The 19,081-nt window shown below is 36.1% G+C and overlaps 1 protein-coding gene across 1 annotated transcript; it reads right to left on the reverse strand.

The window, feature by feature from the left end:
- Window positions 1-2,571: 2,571 nt before the first annotated feature.
- Window positions 2,572-18,573, reverse strand: OCIAD1 (OCIA domain containing 1; the record flags this gene model as incomplete). Its single annotated transcript, XM_009572424.1, has 7 exons — window positions 2,572-3,004; window positions 5,853-6,002; window positions 7,382-7,590; window positions 9,783-9,912; window positions 14,166-14,213; window positions 14,679-14,732; window positions 18,489-18,573. Coding segments are annotated over 7 exons (714 nt in total), but the record flags the coding sequence as incomplete, so codon positions are not given.
- Window positions 18,574-19,081: the final 508 nt, after the last annotated feature.

The raw sequence follows: 19,081 nt of genomic DNA on the forward strand, positions 1-19,081 counted from the left end.
AGGAAAAGGGGAGGGTGAAGATTGAATTCCCACAGCTATTTAGTGAATCAGGGGGTCAACACAGATGTTGCTACAGCAAACTGAATGTGACCCAACTTAGACAAAATACCAGTTTTCAATACCCTATCAAATTAACGGCTATGATTGTGAACTCTCCTGTATTTAATACCTACTAAGGATGTGATGGAAAGCCAAAGAATTTTGAATTGTTTGATGGTAAACCCAACTTGTTCCCAAGTACAAAAAAAGTATGTCCTCTGAGAGGTATTGACCAGATGCCACAGAATGAAAACATTATATTCAATTTAGAAATCTTACGTATACACAATGTTACCTTAAGCAGAGACATGAAACCTTTAAACCAACATTAATTATATGTGATATATGCCTTTTATTTTCTCCTCTAAGAAAGGAAAAAAAATTCTAATACAGTTTTTATAGAACACTGTTTGCCCACCTAAAATATTAATTTGAGGCAAGGCGCTTTGAAGGAAGTCTCATTTTCAGATCACGGGCTTCTGATAATCGTATGAACTGTGATAATCATATTAACTGCTAATTATCAGTTACCAGCATATAAAATGAGCATTCTCCAAACATTATAGTTCACGAGAGCTAGGTCTGAAATAGGCATTACCTTTTCAGCACTTGAATGGCATAGGGTTAAATACTCTGCTCTCTGTGTTCTGCACTAGCTGGTCCCCAGTCAGTATTCTGTCAGGAAGACGAACGCACAAATAGCTAGAAATACACACTAAGACAAAACGCGTACAGCATTACGAGCACAACAGTCCATACTGGCAGGACTGATTCAAGTGCGCAGCACAGCAAATGCCCTGAGATTGGGAACTGGAGAGTGTCCAGAAACAGGAGCAAAAGGCCTTCAACCCGAGCCAGGATTCCAGTGTATTATTAAATACTCGATTATACATAAGTAAAAGTAAGTTTACTGGCACAACAGTAACTTTCACAGTGAACGTCGAGAAATAGAGGGAGTCTTACTTTTCAGTGGCGTGTCCACACTACAGAGGTACTTACATTAACTCATACAGTCAACTCCTGAGATGATCATTCCCTTACACAAATAAACAACTTGCAGTATAAACATGCATCAAGTTTCCTGAGTCGGGGAAAAAAACGTTACTATATCCTTATATTCTTTCACTTGAGAAAATCCAGTATTATCCCAAATCCCCCAAAATTAAAAAAAAAAGAAATATTTTTATTGGCAATAAAACGTTCAATACTTTGTGTCTTCTAGATGTTGCTATTTCCTCAATGCCGTAAGCCTGCTCCTGTGTTTTCTCACTTGGAGACTTCTCATTCATTCAAAAGAAAAAGCATTTCTTCTTTTTACAGATGGAAAACCACCACCATAGGATTCTGCTCCAGTTTTATCATCTAAATCTTCTGCCTCCTGTTACTTGCATAACTCACAACTAAGGAACTTTGTAAATATTTTCATGATATATCTAACCAGCTTTGGAATAGCGCACTAAAAAACACAGCAATGTAATTCTGGCAGACTTCGTGTATTTTCAGAGTTCTCTCATCATGGCCACAAGAAGCATCCTCTGTAAGTTAAATTTTTGATACAACTTTATCTGATTAGCACATCATTTTTTTTAGAAGATCAGCTTTTCTGAAAGCAATCTTCCTGTTTTGATTATTTTAAGTAGTATTTGGCTCTTTAATATTCTCATCTTCCCCATCCCTTTTTTCCTCCTCATTTCAGCTGATTGCTCTGTAGTCCCCGCCCCCAAAATAAATCTTCTCATTCATGGTGCTCTGCTGCTCATCCACTAAATCAATGAGGTCTTTGATTGGTAGGTAAGTTATTTTTCATCTCCAACTTTCATCTTGGTAGGTAAGTTATTTTTCATCTCCAACAAGGATGACAGTAATGCTTTTATGCTATCAACTTCATTGTGGTTTTTGGTCACCTATGGGCAAAACCCCAAAATAAACACAACACTCTGAGATGAAACAGCACAGCTGAGAATATGAGAATCCCCAATGGAAGATGACATTTTGATTGAGACAGAGCAGGCGGTGCAAACATTAGGAAATACTCTTCAGTAGTTTTGCCAATGTAGCTCTTTTCTTACGAGTAATAATAATGCAGTATTCCATTGATCTGGATGTTTTCTCCATAAACATGGGGTTTTTGTCATGACATGCACAAACTGAGAAATAAGGCTAAATACACAAAACCTAGTATTAACAGTCAAGATACCATTCAAACTTTTACCAAAGTTTGTCAGGTTTAACTTTCTGCACTTAAATATAGCTATTTCAAATGTCTGCAGTTCCATTCAATCATTTTCTTCCGAAATGACTGTCTTAAGAGACTTAGTGTGGGCAAGTCAGAATATCGGTCTAAAGATATAGCTGGCACCATGAAAACAGTTTTGAAAAACAGTTAAGTATGCTTACTTATGTGTTTGGCTAGGCTCCTCAGCCCTTTTTCCCTGAATAGTTCACAGTATTATTCCAAACATTACTAACCAAGCCTGACAACAATTTGAGGTTTCCAGCATATCCCTTTCAGACAAAACAAAGTGAGAGGTTAGTTCTACAGGTAACTTTTAATGCAAGTCTTGAAAATTTGAGAAGATTCTGATATTTTTCCCTTCCCAATACACGTGATTGCATTTATTTACATACATTTTTACCTTTTACTATACATTTGTATTAGTTATTGCCAGTTACCCTTTTCATTCTTAAACAATAGCACAAATGGTTTATAGTCATGACACCTCACAATAGCCTCGTTTGCCATTTATGCAAAATTAAGCCAAAATGCTTTTTTTTTTTTTAATCTTCTGGCAAGTCAGGATTTTCTCCTCATTTATTAATAGCTGTGCCTGGCAGAACACACCAAAGGTGCCGATACTCATGACTAATCTAGATGAAGTTCAAGTTAGCTGACAGAAGGTAATTTTCTTCAGTTCTTCATTCAGCTCTTACTCATCCCAGGTATCTCCATATTTATTTACTTTAACTAAAGAAAAGAAGAGAAAGTAGTCACATACGACTTACTTTTAACTGCAAAAGTTTATCTCATACGGTGCCGAAAAGTATGACGAAATGCATTATCATTTAAAGTGGTGAGTGGGGAGAGTGTCAGTCACAGCACAACAGACATCTAATTAAAGCTACTTTTCAATAAATGTGGAGAAGAGTTTGTTAATTATTATTCTTTAATGAACTAATATTCAGTCAAGAGGCCTACTGTGCTAATTGCTGCGCTACAGAATTTGTAATTACTTTGAAACAAATCTAACGTGGATGAAACAAACACAATTGGAGGAAACAGGCAAGGAATGTTACGATAAATAATGTGGCTACATAATCTAGTTACGTGCACAATTGGATGGATTCAGGATAGTTAAAAACACATTCAAAGACAAACAAACAAAAATCAGTAACCCCTACTAGGAAACTACTCAGCCATTATTATTTGGCAGCTTCCTTTAGTATAGGAGTGAGTCAGAGAGTTAAAAAAAAAAAGGGTACTGGTCTTCACGGATTTATTCAGAAGTATGTCGTGCGTCACTGAAAAACAACCAGAAAGTGAAAAGATGCTCTCTTGAAAGCGAGCTGCAAAGTAGTCTGTAACTGACTGCCATCACCGACAGGGTAAAGGACAGATCTATACGATCCAGTAGGAATGCTGACACTACTCAGACACCCCCGATAAAGCTACTTGCAGGTTAATTACTAAGCCCACTGTTTATTAACACCTATCTGCAGCAGAACCAGTGGAATAGAGCAGAATGTATGGTCCTTGTTTCAGTGAGGTGTCAGCAAACTTAGCATAATGCACTGATAAATCTCTTTTAAGCTGATTGATACTGCAGTGAGGCACAATGAGAAGCTCTCTCAAAGTACAATTTGATTTCCATTTCTATTAACTGTGGCAGCTGAGCAGGCTGCGCTCATCCCCTGGAAAATAGTCCAGCCCAGATCACTATGCAGATGCACATATTTGTATGGCTACAATGAACGGAGAAGGCACCAGCAGATGGAAGTTAAGGACTGCTTAAAACTGGTTTAAACATGGTTTGTTTTCCCTTATGTCCTTGCAACAGAGGGCAGAAACCACTGTCTCCTATTCTCTGGTCTGGTTCCTCTGACACAGAGATAAGAGGATGAACAAAGGGGTAATGACTCAGAACGTATGAATAGGCATACAACAAGTAACATGTCCAGTGTGACACAAGAAGCTAAATCAGATCTTAGCCCACATCATCAGTTGAATCCCTGAACTGTAGATTTAAATGAGCTTCCACTTGTAAAACATTTCTGAGCTTTTGTATTCCCTCCTTACTCTTTTACCTAAAATTACAAAGAGATACTCTTAAAAGTTTATTGACAAATCTCATGCAATGCTTAGTGTAGTTCTATTCTGAGTACAACCATTAAACGGAACACAGAAACGTAACAGACAGAATGCAATATTTGATCAACATTTTATAGATGTCTTTTCTAGACTTCAAATAACTAAAAATAAAATAATGAATGCATATTCTCATTTCACAGCCACAAGATTTGCCGTGGAATATGGCAAGGTTTGCAGAACGCTGCTTAAGATTTCTGCATATGGTTTTCAAGTTACATGTCTAGGCTTTCTATTTGTGGAGAAATATCTTGAAAAAGAAACATTGTGTAAATTAATGAAGTGTCAGCTGACGGAATTTAGAAGCAATCTGAAACCACAGCTTCAATAGCTTTTTAATGTCTCATTTGGCATAGTCACGTGATAAAAGAAAAAGGCTTTCATCCTTAAAATAACAGATTTAAATCATTACCCAATAATTGTTTATGGTTTTTATTTCAAGACCATGTAGATCGGTCCAAAGACAGATGATCTGGAGAAAGTAATTCACAAGCATGAAATAGGCTGATGCTCTTAAACAACACTGTTCCAAAGCTTACTATTACTGCTTCAGATCTGTTTGCGTTAATATACTTTTCTATACTTGTTACCACCTGTTATGCCTGATAGCAGACATTAACTATTCCTACAAATCTTGTTGCAACATGGTTGCCAAGACTGGACACTGCATACAAACCCAAATAATTCAAGCTGACTAGTCCAGCAGTGTGTTAAATGGTAAAACATTCCTCTTGCTAACATCGTTTTCACAGATGTCACACTAAATAAAAAAGTTCTAGAGCAAGCAATTATGAATTGCTTTTGTGTCTCCTTTTCAAAAAATTGATTGACTCAAAAAGTTGACTGAATGGCATCTTGTTCTTCAGGACACTGCATTCTTATTTTGCTGTGTGAAGTTTTGTTTTTCACTGTGAAAACAAATCTCAATATTGCTGCCAAATACTGTTTCCTTCCTTTGAGTTTTAATGTAGAAAATGAACCTCTACAAACAATGCCTCTATAGAAATCCTCTAATTCCACATGAAACAATTCATAAAAATAAATAACCCCCCTTCAAAACCATTAACCATGTGCCCTATTTTGAGAGAACAATGCTACCTAAATCATACACCCCCTTCCATAGCTAAAACTCTTCAGTATAGCTCTGAGCTCAGAGAATTCTTTGTTGAAAGAGGCTGCTCGATATATTCAATAAACCAAAAGTTAAGAGATTTTCAGTCTGGTACCAAGCAATATGGCTGGAGAAGAAGAATTGTAATTTGCTATTGAAAGATCAATATTTTTGAAAAAAGAATTAATTTGAAATATGAAATTACAGACCACATCACATAGGAGATACCTGCAGATACTGTAAAAATAAATTGCTTAAAGGGTAAGCAGAATTAAGCCATTTTTAACATTATTGCCAATATTTGAATTTACAATGTATTTCTGTAAATCAGTACATTACCTTCCTTAACTGGTTTTTCCTGTGAAAACTTGCTTGGAGTTTCTGCCTTTGGTGGTAGCATTACCTCATATGTCTCTCTGTGTTTATTCCTTAATTCCTCATATGTGATACCTTTTTTTTTACGACTTTCTTCTGGAATTGGAGCAGGATCTGAAAACAAAACAAACACCAAAATACTAGAAAAGGCGTTACACACCACAACTTGGCCAACCTATTCCAGAATGCCAGTTAATTACAGCTCAATCCCAAATGAAAAGGAGCACGACAGCTGCAATTCTAAATGCAACTGAGAATGTATGTGGTCTTTAATTAATCCATTCCTTTTATCCTTTTCATTTTGTCAGACTGCTTTGGAAGATTGGCAGTTAACTCCTTTTCTTCATTTTACCCAATGGAAATCCTAACAACCACATGTTGTTGATGGATAAAATAGTTCTGGTCACTTTATGTAAAATTTATGAAAATCATACATTTCATGTATTCATGATTTCTGAAGAGAAATCTAAGTGAAGCTCAAGGGTTTGCATTCAGGCTTTAAATTCTGCTTTCAAAGAATTAGGACTACATCCATCATATGTCACCTGATAAACATTTCATCCTTTTATCTACATTTATAATACAGAATCTTGGTTCTATAATTAAGGTTCTACCAACTATTGATATTTGTGATGAAGCGTAATTACAATTTCCTTGACACATTCACATCTGATACTTTTATATAACTACAACCGAGTTGCATGAAAGGGCTTTTTTGTGAAATAAAACCTTTTCCATAAAGGAGTTAAAAAATCCAAACTAGTTCAAAGTACGAAACTCCGCATTTGACAGTATCTTCCTCCTTTGTGTACCAGAGAGACTTGAATTCAGAATCCTGTGTTTCCCCTGCAATAGCTGAGGACTGAGTTCACACTGGAAGGAGGCGAACAGCTGCACAGAACAGTACTTGAAAACCATCTTAGTTCTCTGTGAGAAAATCAGCTGTTGCCAGACAGAACGCAGTATGCACTCAGTTCTCAGAAGATTTAAATGTTTGTCACATTATAAAAAACAGTTTAATGTCACTGAGTTATAGTAGTATACAGTTACAGCAGCACTGCTGGTGAAAATGAAATAACCTCACAAAGGCTAGCAGACAAATGGTAGAGACTATGGTTTATTTAGTGCAGTGAAAGGATGGCATATTCACCTTAAAAAAAAAAAAGAACTTCAAGTCAGGCTGAGCTTTTTGCAGGTTTAGTTTCACAACAGATTAAACCTTTTAAGTTAATTTACGATCTTTACTGGCAATTAGAGCTACAAAACATGAAAACAACCTGGATTTAGCTTACAGTTAGAATACAAACTAATACATATATTTACCTTCTGTGTAAAAACAATTCTGGGAACTTCAAGCTGTTTCATTCAAAACCACTATATTGTACCATGTATGTTCGCATGGGATGCAAATACATAGTTTAGTACGAGAAGTATCTAAGAGAAAGGCAAGAGTCATTTTACTACAAACTGCTAAATATTAAGACAAAACGCACCTTGAATAGTGTAATCAGTAATTCCTGTAGGTGAAGATTCATTGAGGGAAGCACTGAATGGAACGGGTTCATAACTTGAGAGGGCTCTATCTGTTGAACTATAATCATCTGAATAGCTAGAAGAAAGCGGGAATCCAGCTCTTGGAGAAGAAGATTCAGTAAATGACTGAGAAGGCATGTCTGAAAATTCAGATTTCCGACTGGAACGGCTGGAAAATCATGAATTTAAATATTAAATACAGAAATACTAGAAGTTAAAAATGGAATTATAAGAGTAACAATATGTGCAGTTCAAGAAAATACTCTTTTATTTTAAATGGTTTAGTTTCCAATATGAATTATTGCCTTAAAAAGAAGTTTGGGGTGATTTTTTTTTTCTTTACATTGCCAAGATCTATATAGTCCCTTCCTGAACACTCTTCCCTTCCTCCCAGAAACTTATCTCATACCTGAAAATCTCCAGAACAGAAGACAAAAGAGACAAAGTATTTTGCACTTTACAAGACAAAAATGACAGCCCTTCCCCCAGGGAGTCTTCAGACAGAAAAAACACATCAGACACAAATAGTACAGGGTGTGCCCACGTAACTAACTAGTGGTAGCTAGTTATTTTTAAAGGCCTTTTAGGAAGAATTTGCAATTTAAAACCCTTCATCATTAGAAGCTGCTGTAATTGATCAGTACCAAACAGCAGAGGAAAAGGAGAATGAAGAGCTATCTTGGGGAAATTAAATTATGAAGGTTTATTGAGTTGCTGAATTCAGCAGAAACATCAACGAATTTTCTCTTAAGAGGGAAAGGTAAGATCATACAAAAAATATTCTGGAAACTGATGCCTGATATTCTAAAGCATTCACTACATACTCAGAGTGACCCTGCAAACCACTACACAACATGTCTCTTTATCAAGAATGCCAGCATTTGTTGCCACTAGAATGTCTCTAGAGTATTTATTCATTTTTTACTTTAAATTTCTGCTTAGCTGTACTTTCAGTTTCATATGAAAAACATTTGCAATTAGTCTTTGTTTTATTCTCACAATAAACATACAGAGCAAAGCCATTTTATTGCATTATAAAGTATATGCAAACACAGCTTTAAAGAACTATCTAATCTATCTAATCTTTTAGCTCCCTACCTATTTTTAACTGCAAATCAGAATTACCAAAATACATTAATTAGTAGATGCCTAATGACCATGAAAATATAATGATTTCTATTGCTGGCTTAAAAGAGTAGCATGTACGGACAATAATGCAATTTGAATGAATTTAAATTAATCATTCAACCAAGGAAAAAAAAAAGAAATTTATCACTTAGGAAATAAAATTTTACAGATACAAAAGAATGGGCCATTAAAGGTTGAAGGGACTTAGTGGTGCAGCAGATGATGGCATTTAAACAGGTTCTCACCGAGAGTAAACACAGTTAACCATCATGACAATTTCTTACTAGAAACTGGAGCAGGGTGAAGAGACAAGTCCAGCTCCAATTCTGCTGATTTTATACAGGAAATGTATAAAGTGGTAATTCCTAAAATTATGTTTGATGCCATAAAAATGTAAACATTTCAGAATAAAGGTAGATCTTGCAGACAAAACTGTCATAAATCTGAATTTATAAAGTAATTAAGAAATTAATCAAGTCCTTCATAAACATTAAACAAATTTTAGCAAATACAGAGCATGACTGTATTTGCTATCCAAACACTATTCTCCCAGTTTTGAATCAAGGGTTTAAGTGAGATATTCCGAAGGCAGTTTGCAATTAAAAACCACTTGAGGTAGAAAACATTTTGGAACAAAACAGGAAATAGTTTTAAGAACCTGATGAGTTTCTCATATGTACAGCATAATGCTGTTACAGATGTAAAGGATTTAAACAAACAGCAGTAAGTTTGACCACCATGCTTCTTCCTGCACTGATATTGTTTACTGAGGTCTTTCCTTTGATAAACACTGAAATCATTTCCACCCTCTTCCTACTTCAATCAAACTAAACTATGGGAAAAACTTCCAGAACATAACACTATTTCATTTCAGCTAACTTAGTTTACTTCTAAACTAAGAAGGCAACTTCTGCTGTCACACTACTGTAAGTAAATTCCACAGGAAAACAATGTCTCAATTTACAAGGAATATATTTTGCTAAGTAAAATGTTTCTTTTTCAACTCCTCAAAGCGATCAGTTGTATGTAAAGAGCTCAAAATATGTGTTTTATAGCTGGCCAACTGATAGAGATACAGCTTCCTCAAAGTGGTAGATTTGGGGTAATAGAGGAAAAAGGGAAAGTGCAGCTCTGAAGCTCTTTGAAAGCTGCAAATGTAGCCTTGATCTGTTAGTGTTTAAAATGTCCTATTCAAGAGTAAGTTTTAAATTTAAAAGATAATTAAATTCTTACTTATGTGAACTATGTCTCTGAGCTTGTCGTAGAACATCTCCTATTGGGGAATCCTTCAGTTTCTTAAATTTCTCGCTACAGATTGGCAAGTAGGATATCTTTCCAGCCAGGTATCCACACATTCCAGCAACTTTTTTAAAAGAAAAAAAGATGGTTTTATATGCTATATCATAACATTCAACATAGTTTTAAAACAATAATTTCAAATAAATTATACAGTATCTTGAATAAAAGAAAAAAAAACAGTTTAGATCTAAGCCAAAAGCATGCAGTAATCATCCCTGCTTCTTTTGCAGACAAAAAAACCTAAATGCAACAGCTGAACAGAGACATAGAGCAATGATTTAGACACGGCATGAGAATCAGATGATTTCAGCTAGTACTTGATGAATGAAAAGTGACAAAAAAAAAAGGAAAATAATTGCAATCAGTTTTTCCCAAGATCCAGAAATAACAATTAACTATCAAAGATGATAAAACAGGAATAAACAAAGGTAGTAAATTCTGCTAATTTAATCCATCAGAACAGTCAGATCTTGAAAAGGTTTTCACTAGTACGAAGAAAAGTCTAAATAAACTTAGAATTAGGCTTAGTATCTTCTGAAGAGGATTCTATGATATGGTTGCCAGAGGGCAAACAACTGAATTAGCTGAACCCTCGCAATCTCTAGGCAAATGCTTTCAATTTAGCGCATGAGGTATTTTCATCTGCTAGACAGGACATAAGAATAAATGATTACGATAATTCTTTCTGGGCTTAAAACTGATAATTTCCATCAACTGGCTTCTTCAAGTTTTATGAGTGGGTCAAACAGTATGAAGGAGCATGAAGAATTCAATGGCAATTAATAGAAGTTTTGTTCTTGATTTTGTAGGAGAAAAGGACTAGATCCTTCTTTCATATGCAGCAAGTATTTTCTAAATACAAACACTAAAGATTCTCAATCATCTTTAAGTCAGGAAAGAGTTAACCACCAGTAACATTAATCCTCTGAAGTCCTCACACTGTAGATTACATCACCTGTGAATCAATACAAAAGTGGATTTTATCCTTCCCTGCTGTACTGGTACTGAAACTGTGATTCCCATTCTAATGTCTGTATTTTCAAAAGGAGGTTAAGAATCCTTTTCCAAGGGAAAAGAGAAGAACAGCCACGACTATGAGTGAAGTTTACAAATGAGAAATGTAAGGGTTTAGCTGTTTAGCAGGTCAAAAAAATTGAGAGAGACCTCAAACGCTATAAATATGTGCAAAGGGAAAATTACAAGCCCTAAAAGGAAAAACGGCCCAACAAGAATTCAAACTAAATATTTAGCAAAATAAAGCTAAGCAGCAAAGCTGATTAATATTTGGCATAAATTACAAAGAGAAAGTCTCCTTTTCTTGAGGCCTTCCAGTCAAGAAAAGTGGAAGCATCTCTCTGGAAGATGTTTCACCCAGGGCAGTTATTGGCTAAAATATTTGGCTTTTCTTATTACAGAACTAACAGTCAGATGATCCACATTTTCAAAGTTAGCACAGTAAATTAGATATTGTTGCTCTCTGCTTCTGTATTCACTGTGACAAGACCTTAGAGAAGTTAAAATAAAAGAGGCCAGGTCCCACTGCAGGCTAACATGAAGTAGGACATAGAGATCTCACCCTTCTTTGCCAAAGAGGGATAGAGGACCAATAGCTCTATGCTACGTTGAAGGGTATGCTGTCAATGTAGTGTATCAGTCAGGACTAACTAGAAGTTCCATTAAATTTCAGAGTGCTAGAAGGCTACTGAGAAAAGTTATGAGTAATTCCTATAGGCAGAAGAACATCCTGGAATCTGAAAATTCCTGTCTAGAAAATAAAACACCTCACAACTTCCAGATAAAACCAAGAGGGGCAAAGCACGGAAAGATGCAAGACAGAGACTAAAAAAAACCTGACTCAACTATGTTTGTTAGATATAAAAGACCAATTACTGTAATCAGGCATAGACACTCTTCAGAAAAGAATCTAACAACCACAAGTGACACACACCATTATCAAAGACAGACTATTGTAATCAATAGATGCAGAAGCAGTATGCTCAGATCAGTGACACCAGAAAAGCAAGAACTGTCTTGAACTGTCTTATTGTTGCTTAACATCAGCTAGCTATGGGCTAGGAGCGGTGCCTGGAATTGCCTATGCTCTTTTTTCAGAACTCACGGAGGAAAAAAAAAAACAAACCAAAACACAACAGCACTGCTTCCTTTAATCAGATTTCACTGCAGGAAGAATGTGCAGTTAAATTATGAGACATAATTTGGTCCTGTAAACTATGTCCCTGGCAATAATTTTCAGGAAGATCCTGTAGACAGTAGGGGCATCTGACCTAAACAATATGAGGATGAAATGAAAACTGCTTAACTCAGGCCTTTTACACTCCAACTACGTTCCAGAAAAATCCCCGTATTTAAAATGCATATAAATCACACGAAGTTACCTACTGAAAAACAACCAAAACACACACACTTCATGGAAAATTCTTTTAGATAAAATGAAAGTCCATATGCCTACCACTGTACAAAGGTGAAGCCATAAGTATTTTGGCTTATGACCTTAACATCAAGAATAGTTGGTCTGGTCCAGCTGCTCCTTATTGTTTCCCTTGATTTCAAAACTTAGTTCTATTAAATAGGAGGAATGCAGCCTTTAACTAGACATGTGTACGAGATATCAGGGAAACAGTAATTCTATCATTTATTAGAAACGCTTGTGTTATAACATTGTTTGATGTTCAAAGAAAGCAAGTAGAATTTAGCATAAACAAATGGCAGCCTTAGTCTCTCACATTCATTTATCTGCTTAAACAACACTTCCTCCACCACAAATCATGGGTTTTACCGTCTTCCCACCGAAGTAAACTGTAAGAGTAACTGGCTGTATCTGGGCAGATTGGCAAGATGGCAACTTCCTGTTTTACTGTCAGGTATTACATTGAAAAGGTTAATTTATTATTTTTGATTATACTTAATCCAAAATAATTCACGTGAAATTGCTGTCTTCCTACAATTGTACATACATAATGTCCAGGAAAAAAAGGCACTAAAATAGCCTGAATGGGACAAGTTAGACACATGAATAAAGACCTTCATATTAGGAAGGGAGGGGTGGGTGTACTCTGGCAAAGTAATTTAAAGTAAGCCTGTACAGTATCTATTTACAATGTTTTTATCTTAAATTCTTACATTATACTTGTCAGGCATATTTCAAATCTTACAGTTTTATGGAAAGCCTGTAGACAAAACTTGTCCAAAACATGCTGCACAAATTCAGAGATGGTGAATAAATGAAATGCTCCACCTCTTGACATTGAATAGGTTCTTGCAGTATGAGGTACTGTAGTTAAGAAACATAACTAAGAAGTCGCTGACTGATAGAACTGCAGCAAGGTGAAACTTAATTCATCGGATATATCAGATCATTTACTCCTACCTTCAGGCACAGTTGTACCTATGTAAGCATTGATTCTATGATTCTGTAAGTGCCAGATTCTCCACCTGGGACAGGGTAATCCTGGTTATGCATACAAACTTGGGGACAAGAGGCTGGAGAGCAGCCTCGCGGAAAAAGATCTGGGGGTTTGCGTTGATGGCAAGTTGAATATGAGTCAACAGTGTGCCCTGGCAGCCAAAAGGGCCAACCGTGTCCCGGGGTGCATCAAGCACAGCGTAACTAGCTGGTCGAGGCAGGTGATTGTCCCACTCCACACTGCACTGGTGTAGCCTCACCTTGAGTACTGTGTGCAGTTTTGGGCGCCTCAGTATAAGGACATCAACGTATTAGAGTGTGTCCAGAGGAGGTTGACCAAGATGGTGAGAGGTCTCGAGGGCAAGACGCTCAAGGGCAAAAGGAGCAGCTGAGGTCGCTTGGCTTGTTCAGCTTAGAGAAGAGAAGGTCAAGGGGTGACCTCAGCACAGTCTACAACTTCCTCAAGGTGGGCAGCAGAGGGGGAGGTGCTGATTGCCTTTCTCTGGTGACCAGCAATAGGACACGAGGAAATGGAATGAAGCTGCATCAGGGGAAGTTCAGATTGGACATTAGGAAAAGGTTCTTCACTGGGAGGGTGGTCAGTCACTGGAACAGGCTCCCCAGGGAAGTCGTCATGGCACCAAGCCTGTCAGAGTTCAAGGAGCGTCTGGACAATGCTCCTGGTCGTATGGTTTAGTTTTAGGTAGTCCTGAGAGGAGCAGGGAGTTGGACTCGATGATCCTTATGAGTCCCTTCCAACTTGAGATATTCTGTGATTCTATAATTCTATAGGGTGGAATCACAGGGAATCAGCCAGCTAGTCTCATGGGAATTACATCTGTGTAAAAGACTCCAGAACCTAAGGCATGAATTTATATGTAGCTTTTACTTACATGCAACTTTCGTAAAAGAGCCAAATCTTGAGCTATCTCTTAGAACACCTGAAAATGAGGATCAAAGTAATTAGTAATAAGTTATTAAGAATTAAGCTGAAAAACATTAACTGTAGTTATGTTTATAGGTAGCAGGTTACTCTTTTACTCTTAACGTTGAAGAAAACTGAAGAAAACCTAACATCTGAATTCCCCATAAAATTATAAAGATCTAAGAATTACCTCTTTAATCATATCACACACGGTATTACTACACACTATAGAATATATTGTTTCATAATCACTGAGATATTGCATTTGCCAAACAACATAAAATGAACATGAATTTGATTTTAATTTAAAGTTTTGCTCCTTCTTTATTTTTAGGAACTGCAAGTCACATAGCTGAAGAGTCTGAACTTCTTTTAATTACAAGTAGATTAGACATTACATTATTACAGTAACTTTATTAACAGCAGAAATATATTTCATCTGAGCAAATCCAAATTAACCCAAAGTATGTTTACACTTTACCTTTCCTAATTAAGAAACTAGTAGCAAGCATGCTCACTGCAGCCAAAGGAAAAGCTGTGAAGAAGAAGAAAAGTTGCTTAAAATGTGATTTTCAATATTTTCAATCACATTTAACAAAATATGTAATTAAATGAGGCCTTACTAAGCTCATTTGTATAAGAATCGAAGTATATATATAATTAACAAACTGTATATAAATTATGAAACATTCTCAATTCCAGTTTTTAAGACATACTACAAATTATGCAGTACTGGTTAACGAGTCACCCTGTCTTCATTAGACTTCATGCTTCCTGAAATACAAAAGCCTATGCCAGATGGGATAAAGCTCTAAGGACAAGATTCCAGGTCTAGCTACAACTGCTACAGCATCAAGATGCAGAACTTTAAACCAGAGAAGCATCCACAGTTCTTCAGGACGGAAGACAGGTTACACAGAGGCCAGTGCCTATAAAAATTTTTCATAACCAAAAGTCTTGATTTTGTTTTAACATAAGAACTTTGAAAAAAGTCTAACTCTTACAGAGATACAAACGACATTGATTAAAATTAGGTAACCTGTTTTATTGACCAGCAAATTAAAGAACAGGGCAGCTTTTTCTGTAGCTTACGGATCAAACTGTACAACTCAGGGGTAGGGTGAGGAATGCGGAGCAGATGACAAACATGTAACAGCATTACTGCCTATCGCAATCAGCTTAACAGTTCATGTCGATTTTTATCATATTGGAAGAGTTCAGGTGGCAATAAGCATTGAAGATGGCAAGAAACAAAAGGAATGCTTATTTCAAGCAATGATAATTATGATATTGGGAAGATCAACTTTTAAACTATTCGTAAAGACCCGCCTACATAAGATACAGTGGTACTGAAATAACAAACATGACAGAAGACTAAAGTTAATTACATTAAAGATTTAGATGCGTCATAATGAAATGACATTTTAAGCAAGTCTGTAGATGTTACAAAAAGGCTCAATGATTTTACCTAGGGGAGAAATTTTTGCAACAGCACCAGATGTTTATGGTGTTTTGATGCACACACTCTGCTAATTAAGTCCTTAATTGAAGATAAATTATATTTTTTAGAATTTGGACAGCACAATATTAAAATACACTTTGCAAACTAACAGTTTATTCCTCACAAATTCTGACGGGTCTAAACTAGGTTAGGAGTCCAACCAGCATTTTAGGGTAAATATGACTGGATGTCACTTTTAAGAAAAAGTATTGGCTCCTTGGTTCACAAGCAAGATTACAGTGACACTTCAAAATAGAGAATAAAATCTTCCAATCCATTAAAGATTAAAACCCTGATGCTTTTAGAGATTCTAGACCTAGATTTTCAAAACTTAGAGTTCTAGATTTTCTGAGATATAGAATGGCAGTGCAGATTTGAACCTAAATTGTAACAGGAAAAAAAACCAAGGGTGGGGTGTTTAAAAAAAAAAAATCCAAAATAACTTATTACAGAGGACTTCAGTCTAACCCTTAGAGGTTTGAAATTATTTATAGGCCCAACACAAATATTCCGGACATCAAAGACAGTTTACGCACTTTAGTAGAAACAGCTCCTAGTATGTGAGCATATAAATGATCTAAAATGGTAACTAGAAATTGAAAGAGTAATATGTAACTGAAAATTGGGTTCATACATAAAAATTAATATGAATAATTATTCAAGTATAAAAAAAAACAAAAGCAGCTTAATAAATCAGAAAATATCGATGCTTTTCACTGCTACGGGCAAAGAGTGCTTTTTCTGCTTCAGGAACAGAATAAATCCTAGGAAAAATAATGGAAGGCTGATATATCAACAGCACATAATTAAGGATGGGAATGTAATGTATCCTAGTCAAAATAGTTTTATGGGGAAAAAGTCATACTGATCTGGTTTGATTTTGTTAGCGAGATTAAAAGTGCAAAGGATAAAATTGTAGATTGTAACGTGAATTTTTACAGTATTAGAATTTATATTATATGATAACATAATTAAAAAATCAGTAATACCAGTGAAGCATATATTAAACTGAATTATGAAATGACTAGCAAGCATTTCTGAAATAGAAGCTGTCAATAGAAACTACTGCAAAACAGAGAGGGTTTGTAAGAACTGGTAAAAATTTGCTACAGCTTGAAATTTGAATAAACAAACTGAAAATATACAAATTTATAGTAATATCTGTGAATAACAAGAACTGATACAGTAAGAAGTGAGGATGTCAGAGCTGTCACACAGGCAGCCCATACCTCCTGCAAGGGAGTGTTCAAATCATATGTATTTAATACAGCGAAAACAACAATCTAGGTACATGTTAACACAGAATGATGAAACAAAGACAGGAGACCTAGAAAACAGTGACGGGCCTTAAGCTCTCCCAGTGAGATAAAAGCACAGTACACAACTCCTGAAAAAAATTTCTCAATTGCTGTTGTAGCTCCCTAAAGTGAAATTACTGAAGAAACTAATTTGGGGCTTCTCAACAATACCTTCATGTTGTTTCTTCCGTCTCTATATAAAGATGAACAGGGCAGTAAGTTACATTGCCAATCAAGAACTCACAGCAGAACACCTCAAGAAGAACAAACAACTCCATCCCCTCTTGTCTTCCAGGAAAGAGATTATCAATAAGGCATAACCAATCGTCATCTTACTACTAATGCACCTGACTCTTTTCACTTATAAAAATATAAGGAAAATAGCTAGATTTTAGCAAACAAGCTGAAGGTTTCCAGGTATTTGAATAAAAGCGGAAGAGGAAAATGCCAAAGCAATGGAGAAAGATAAAGCAGAACTTTGAATCGTTAATTTAAAATCACAATGCCTTAGAAGTTGCCCCTGAAAGTACTGGCTGCCAGGAGAAATCAGAACCCCAGTGTGCTAAATGTAGCAAATCAGCTGCTAAATTCTTCATCCATCCTGGTTTCTGCTAAGCCACCTATCAGCATCAAGAGTAATCTACTAGTGTGCGATAAAACAGTGGGTAACAATCACATCAGAAGACTCCATCAAACCTCTTGATCAGGTGTATAAAAAACAGGTATGTCTTGAACCTTTGGATTACAGAAACAATGTTAAGAAGTAATGCCACCAATTCTCAATGTTTTGTGAAAAAAACCCCAACAACATAACCTTGATATTTCAAATAAATTAAGATGAGACACAAAGTATCCTGTGAAAACAATGCAAGTTTATTATTCCTGTACACTGTCTGTAGTAGAGAAATCATGACTGACTGCAGAATCATGCTTGAGAATCTTAGCTTTTATTTACAGGGGAAAAAAGTCCAAACGTCTGGCCATGCACAGACACGGAAATTTTCTCCAAAAATTGAGCTGACCGACTACGTATACATTGTTCTCTTCACAAGTCTCCAGAAAGATGGAAAGCAATGGTTCTACGCTAAACTATTTTATTCTTGCATTCTAAAGATAACAATAAAAATTGAAAATAAAAATGTAGAAATTAAAAAAAAAAATTCAGATACATAAATGAGACACTCCACTAATTATATCTATTTCCAGACTTTTAATAAGATAATTAATTTAAAATACGAAGGGATCTTGTTATAAAGCATAAATCTTACAAAATATGTTGCACCTTTTACAAAAATCCTGTCCTGCAAACTCTTAATAAATGTAAATCCTACATGGATCAACAACTACTGGGATGCAACTTTAAACCATGTGAAGCTTGTTAATGAATGTTGTGATATATTGACCTGGGCCTTCCTTCCTTGATGCCTCAGACAACAACAAAAACTAAGGGTGGAAGAAAAGCAAACCAAGTTTACCAGCAAACTGAACTTACCTCTATACCGGGCACTCTCTTCAGCACATTCCTTGAGGAGTCTTCTTTCCTCCTCTGTCGGCACATAGGGCTTAGGTACTTCCCTCTTTCATTAGGGAAATAAATTAGAAAAGAATGAGCAAAAGAAAGGTTTGGGGGGATTTTTCAATTAAAAACTTTGTCTAACTTTCACATCTTGTAGTACCAGTACTTTCACACAGCTCTACTTAAGGAACCGGTGCCTTTTGTCTACAAATGCCACATGAAGTATACCATTAAAAAAATCCAATGCTTCTATAAAACATGTGAGAGAGCAGAAAATACTTTGTGCACGCTCAAATCCCAACTCAGTCCACTCCTTTTTCTTCAGAAAACCCTGCTTTGTTCCTTGCAACCAGCCTTCCAAACTGATGAATTCTGACAGCTCGTTAACTCCCTTTTTAAAATATTTGTCAGGGTTTTAATTACACAATGCGTGTTGTCCGTTTACATGCATATATTTGGCGAAAGCTGGTCAGCTGTTTTGCCAGCAGGTGAGACGTTTCCACCAGAAGTGGGTGACCCTCTCCTGTCGTGAAAGACGTGCGACCAGGCACCCTGCCAGACCGCCGACC

Source organism: Fulmarus glacialis, unplaced genomic scaffold, assembly GCF_000690835.1.
Source record: "Fulmarus glacialis isolate BGI_N327 unplaced genomic scaffold, ASM69083v1 scaffold9342, whole genome shotgun sequence".
NCBI lineage: Eukaryota > Metazoa > Chordata > Aves > Procellariiformes > Procellariidae > Fulmarus > Fulmarus glacialis.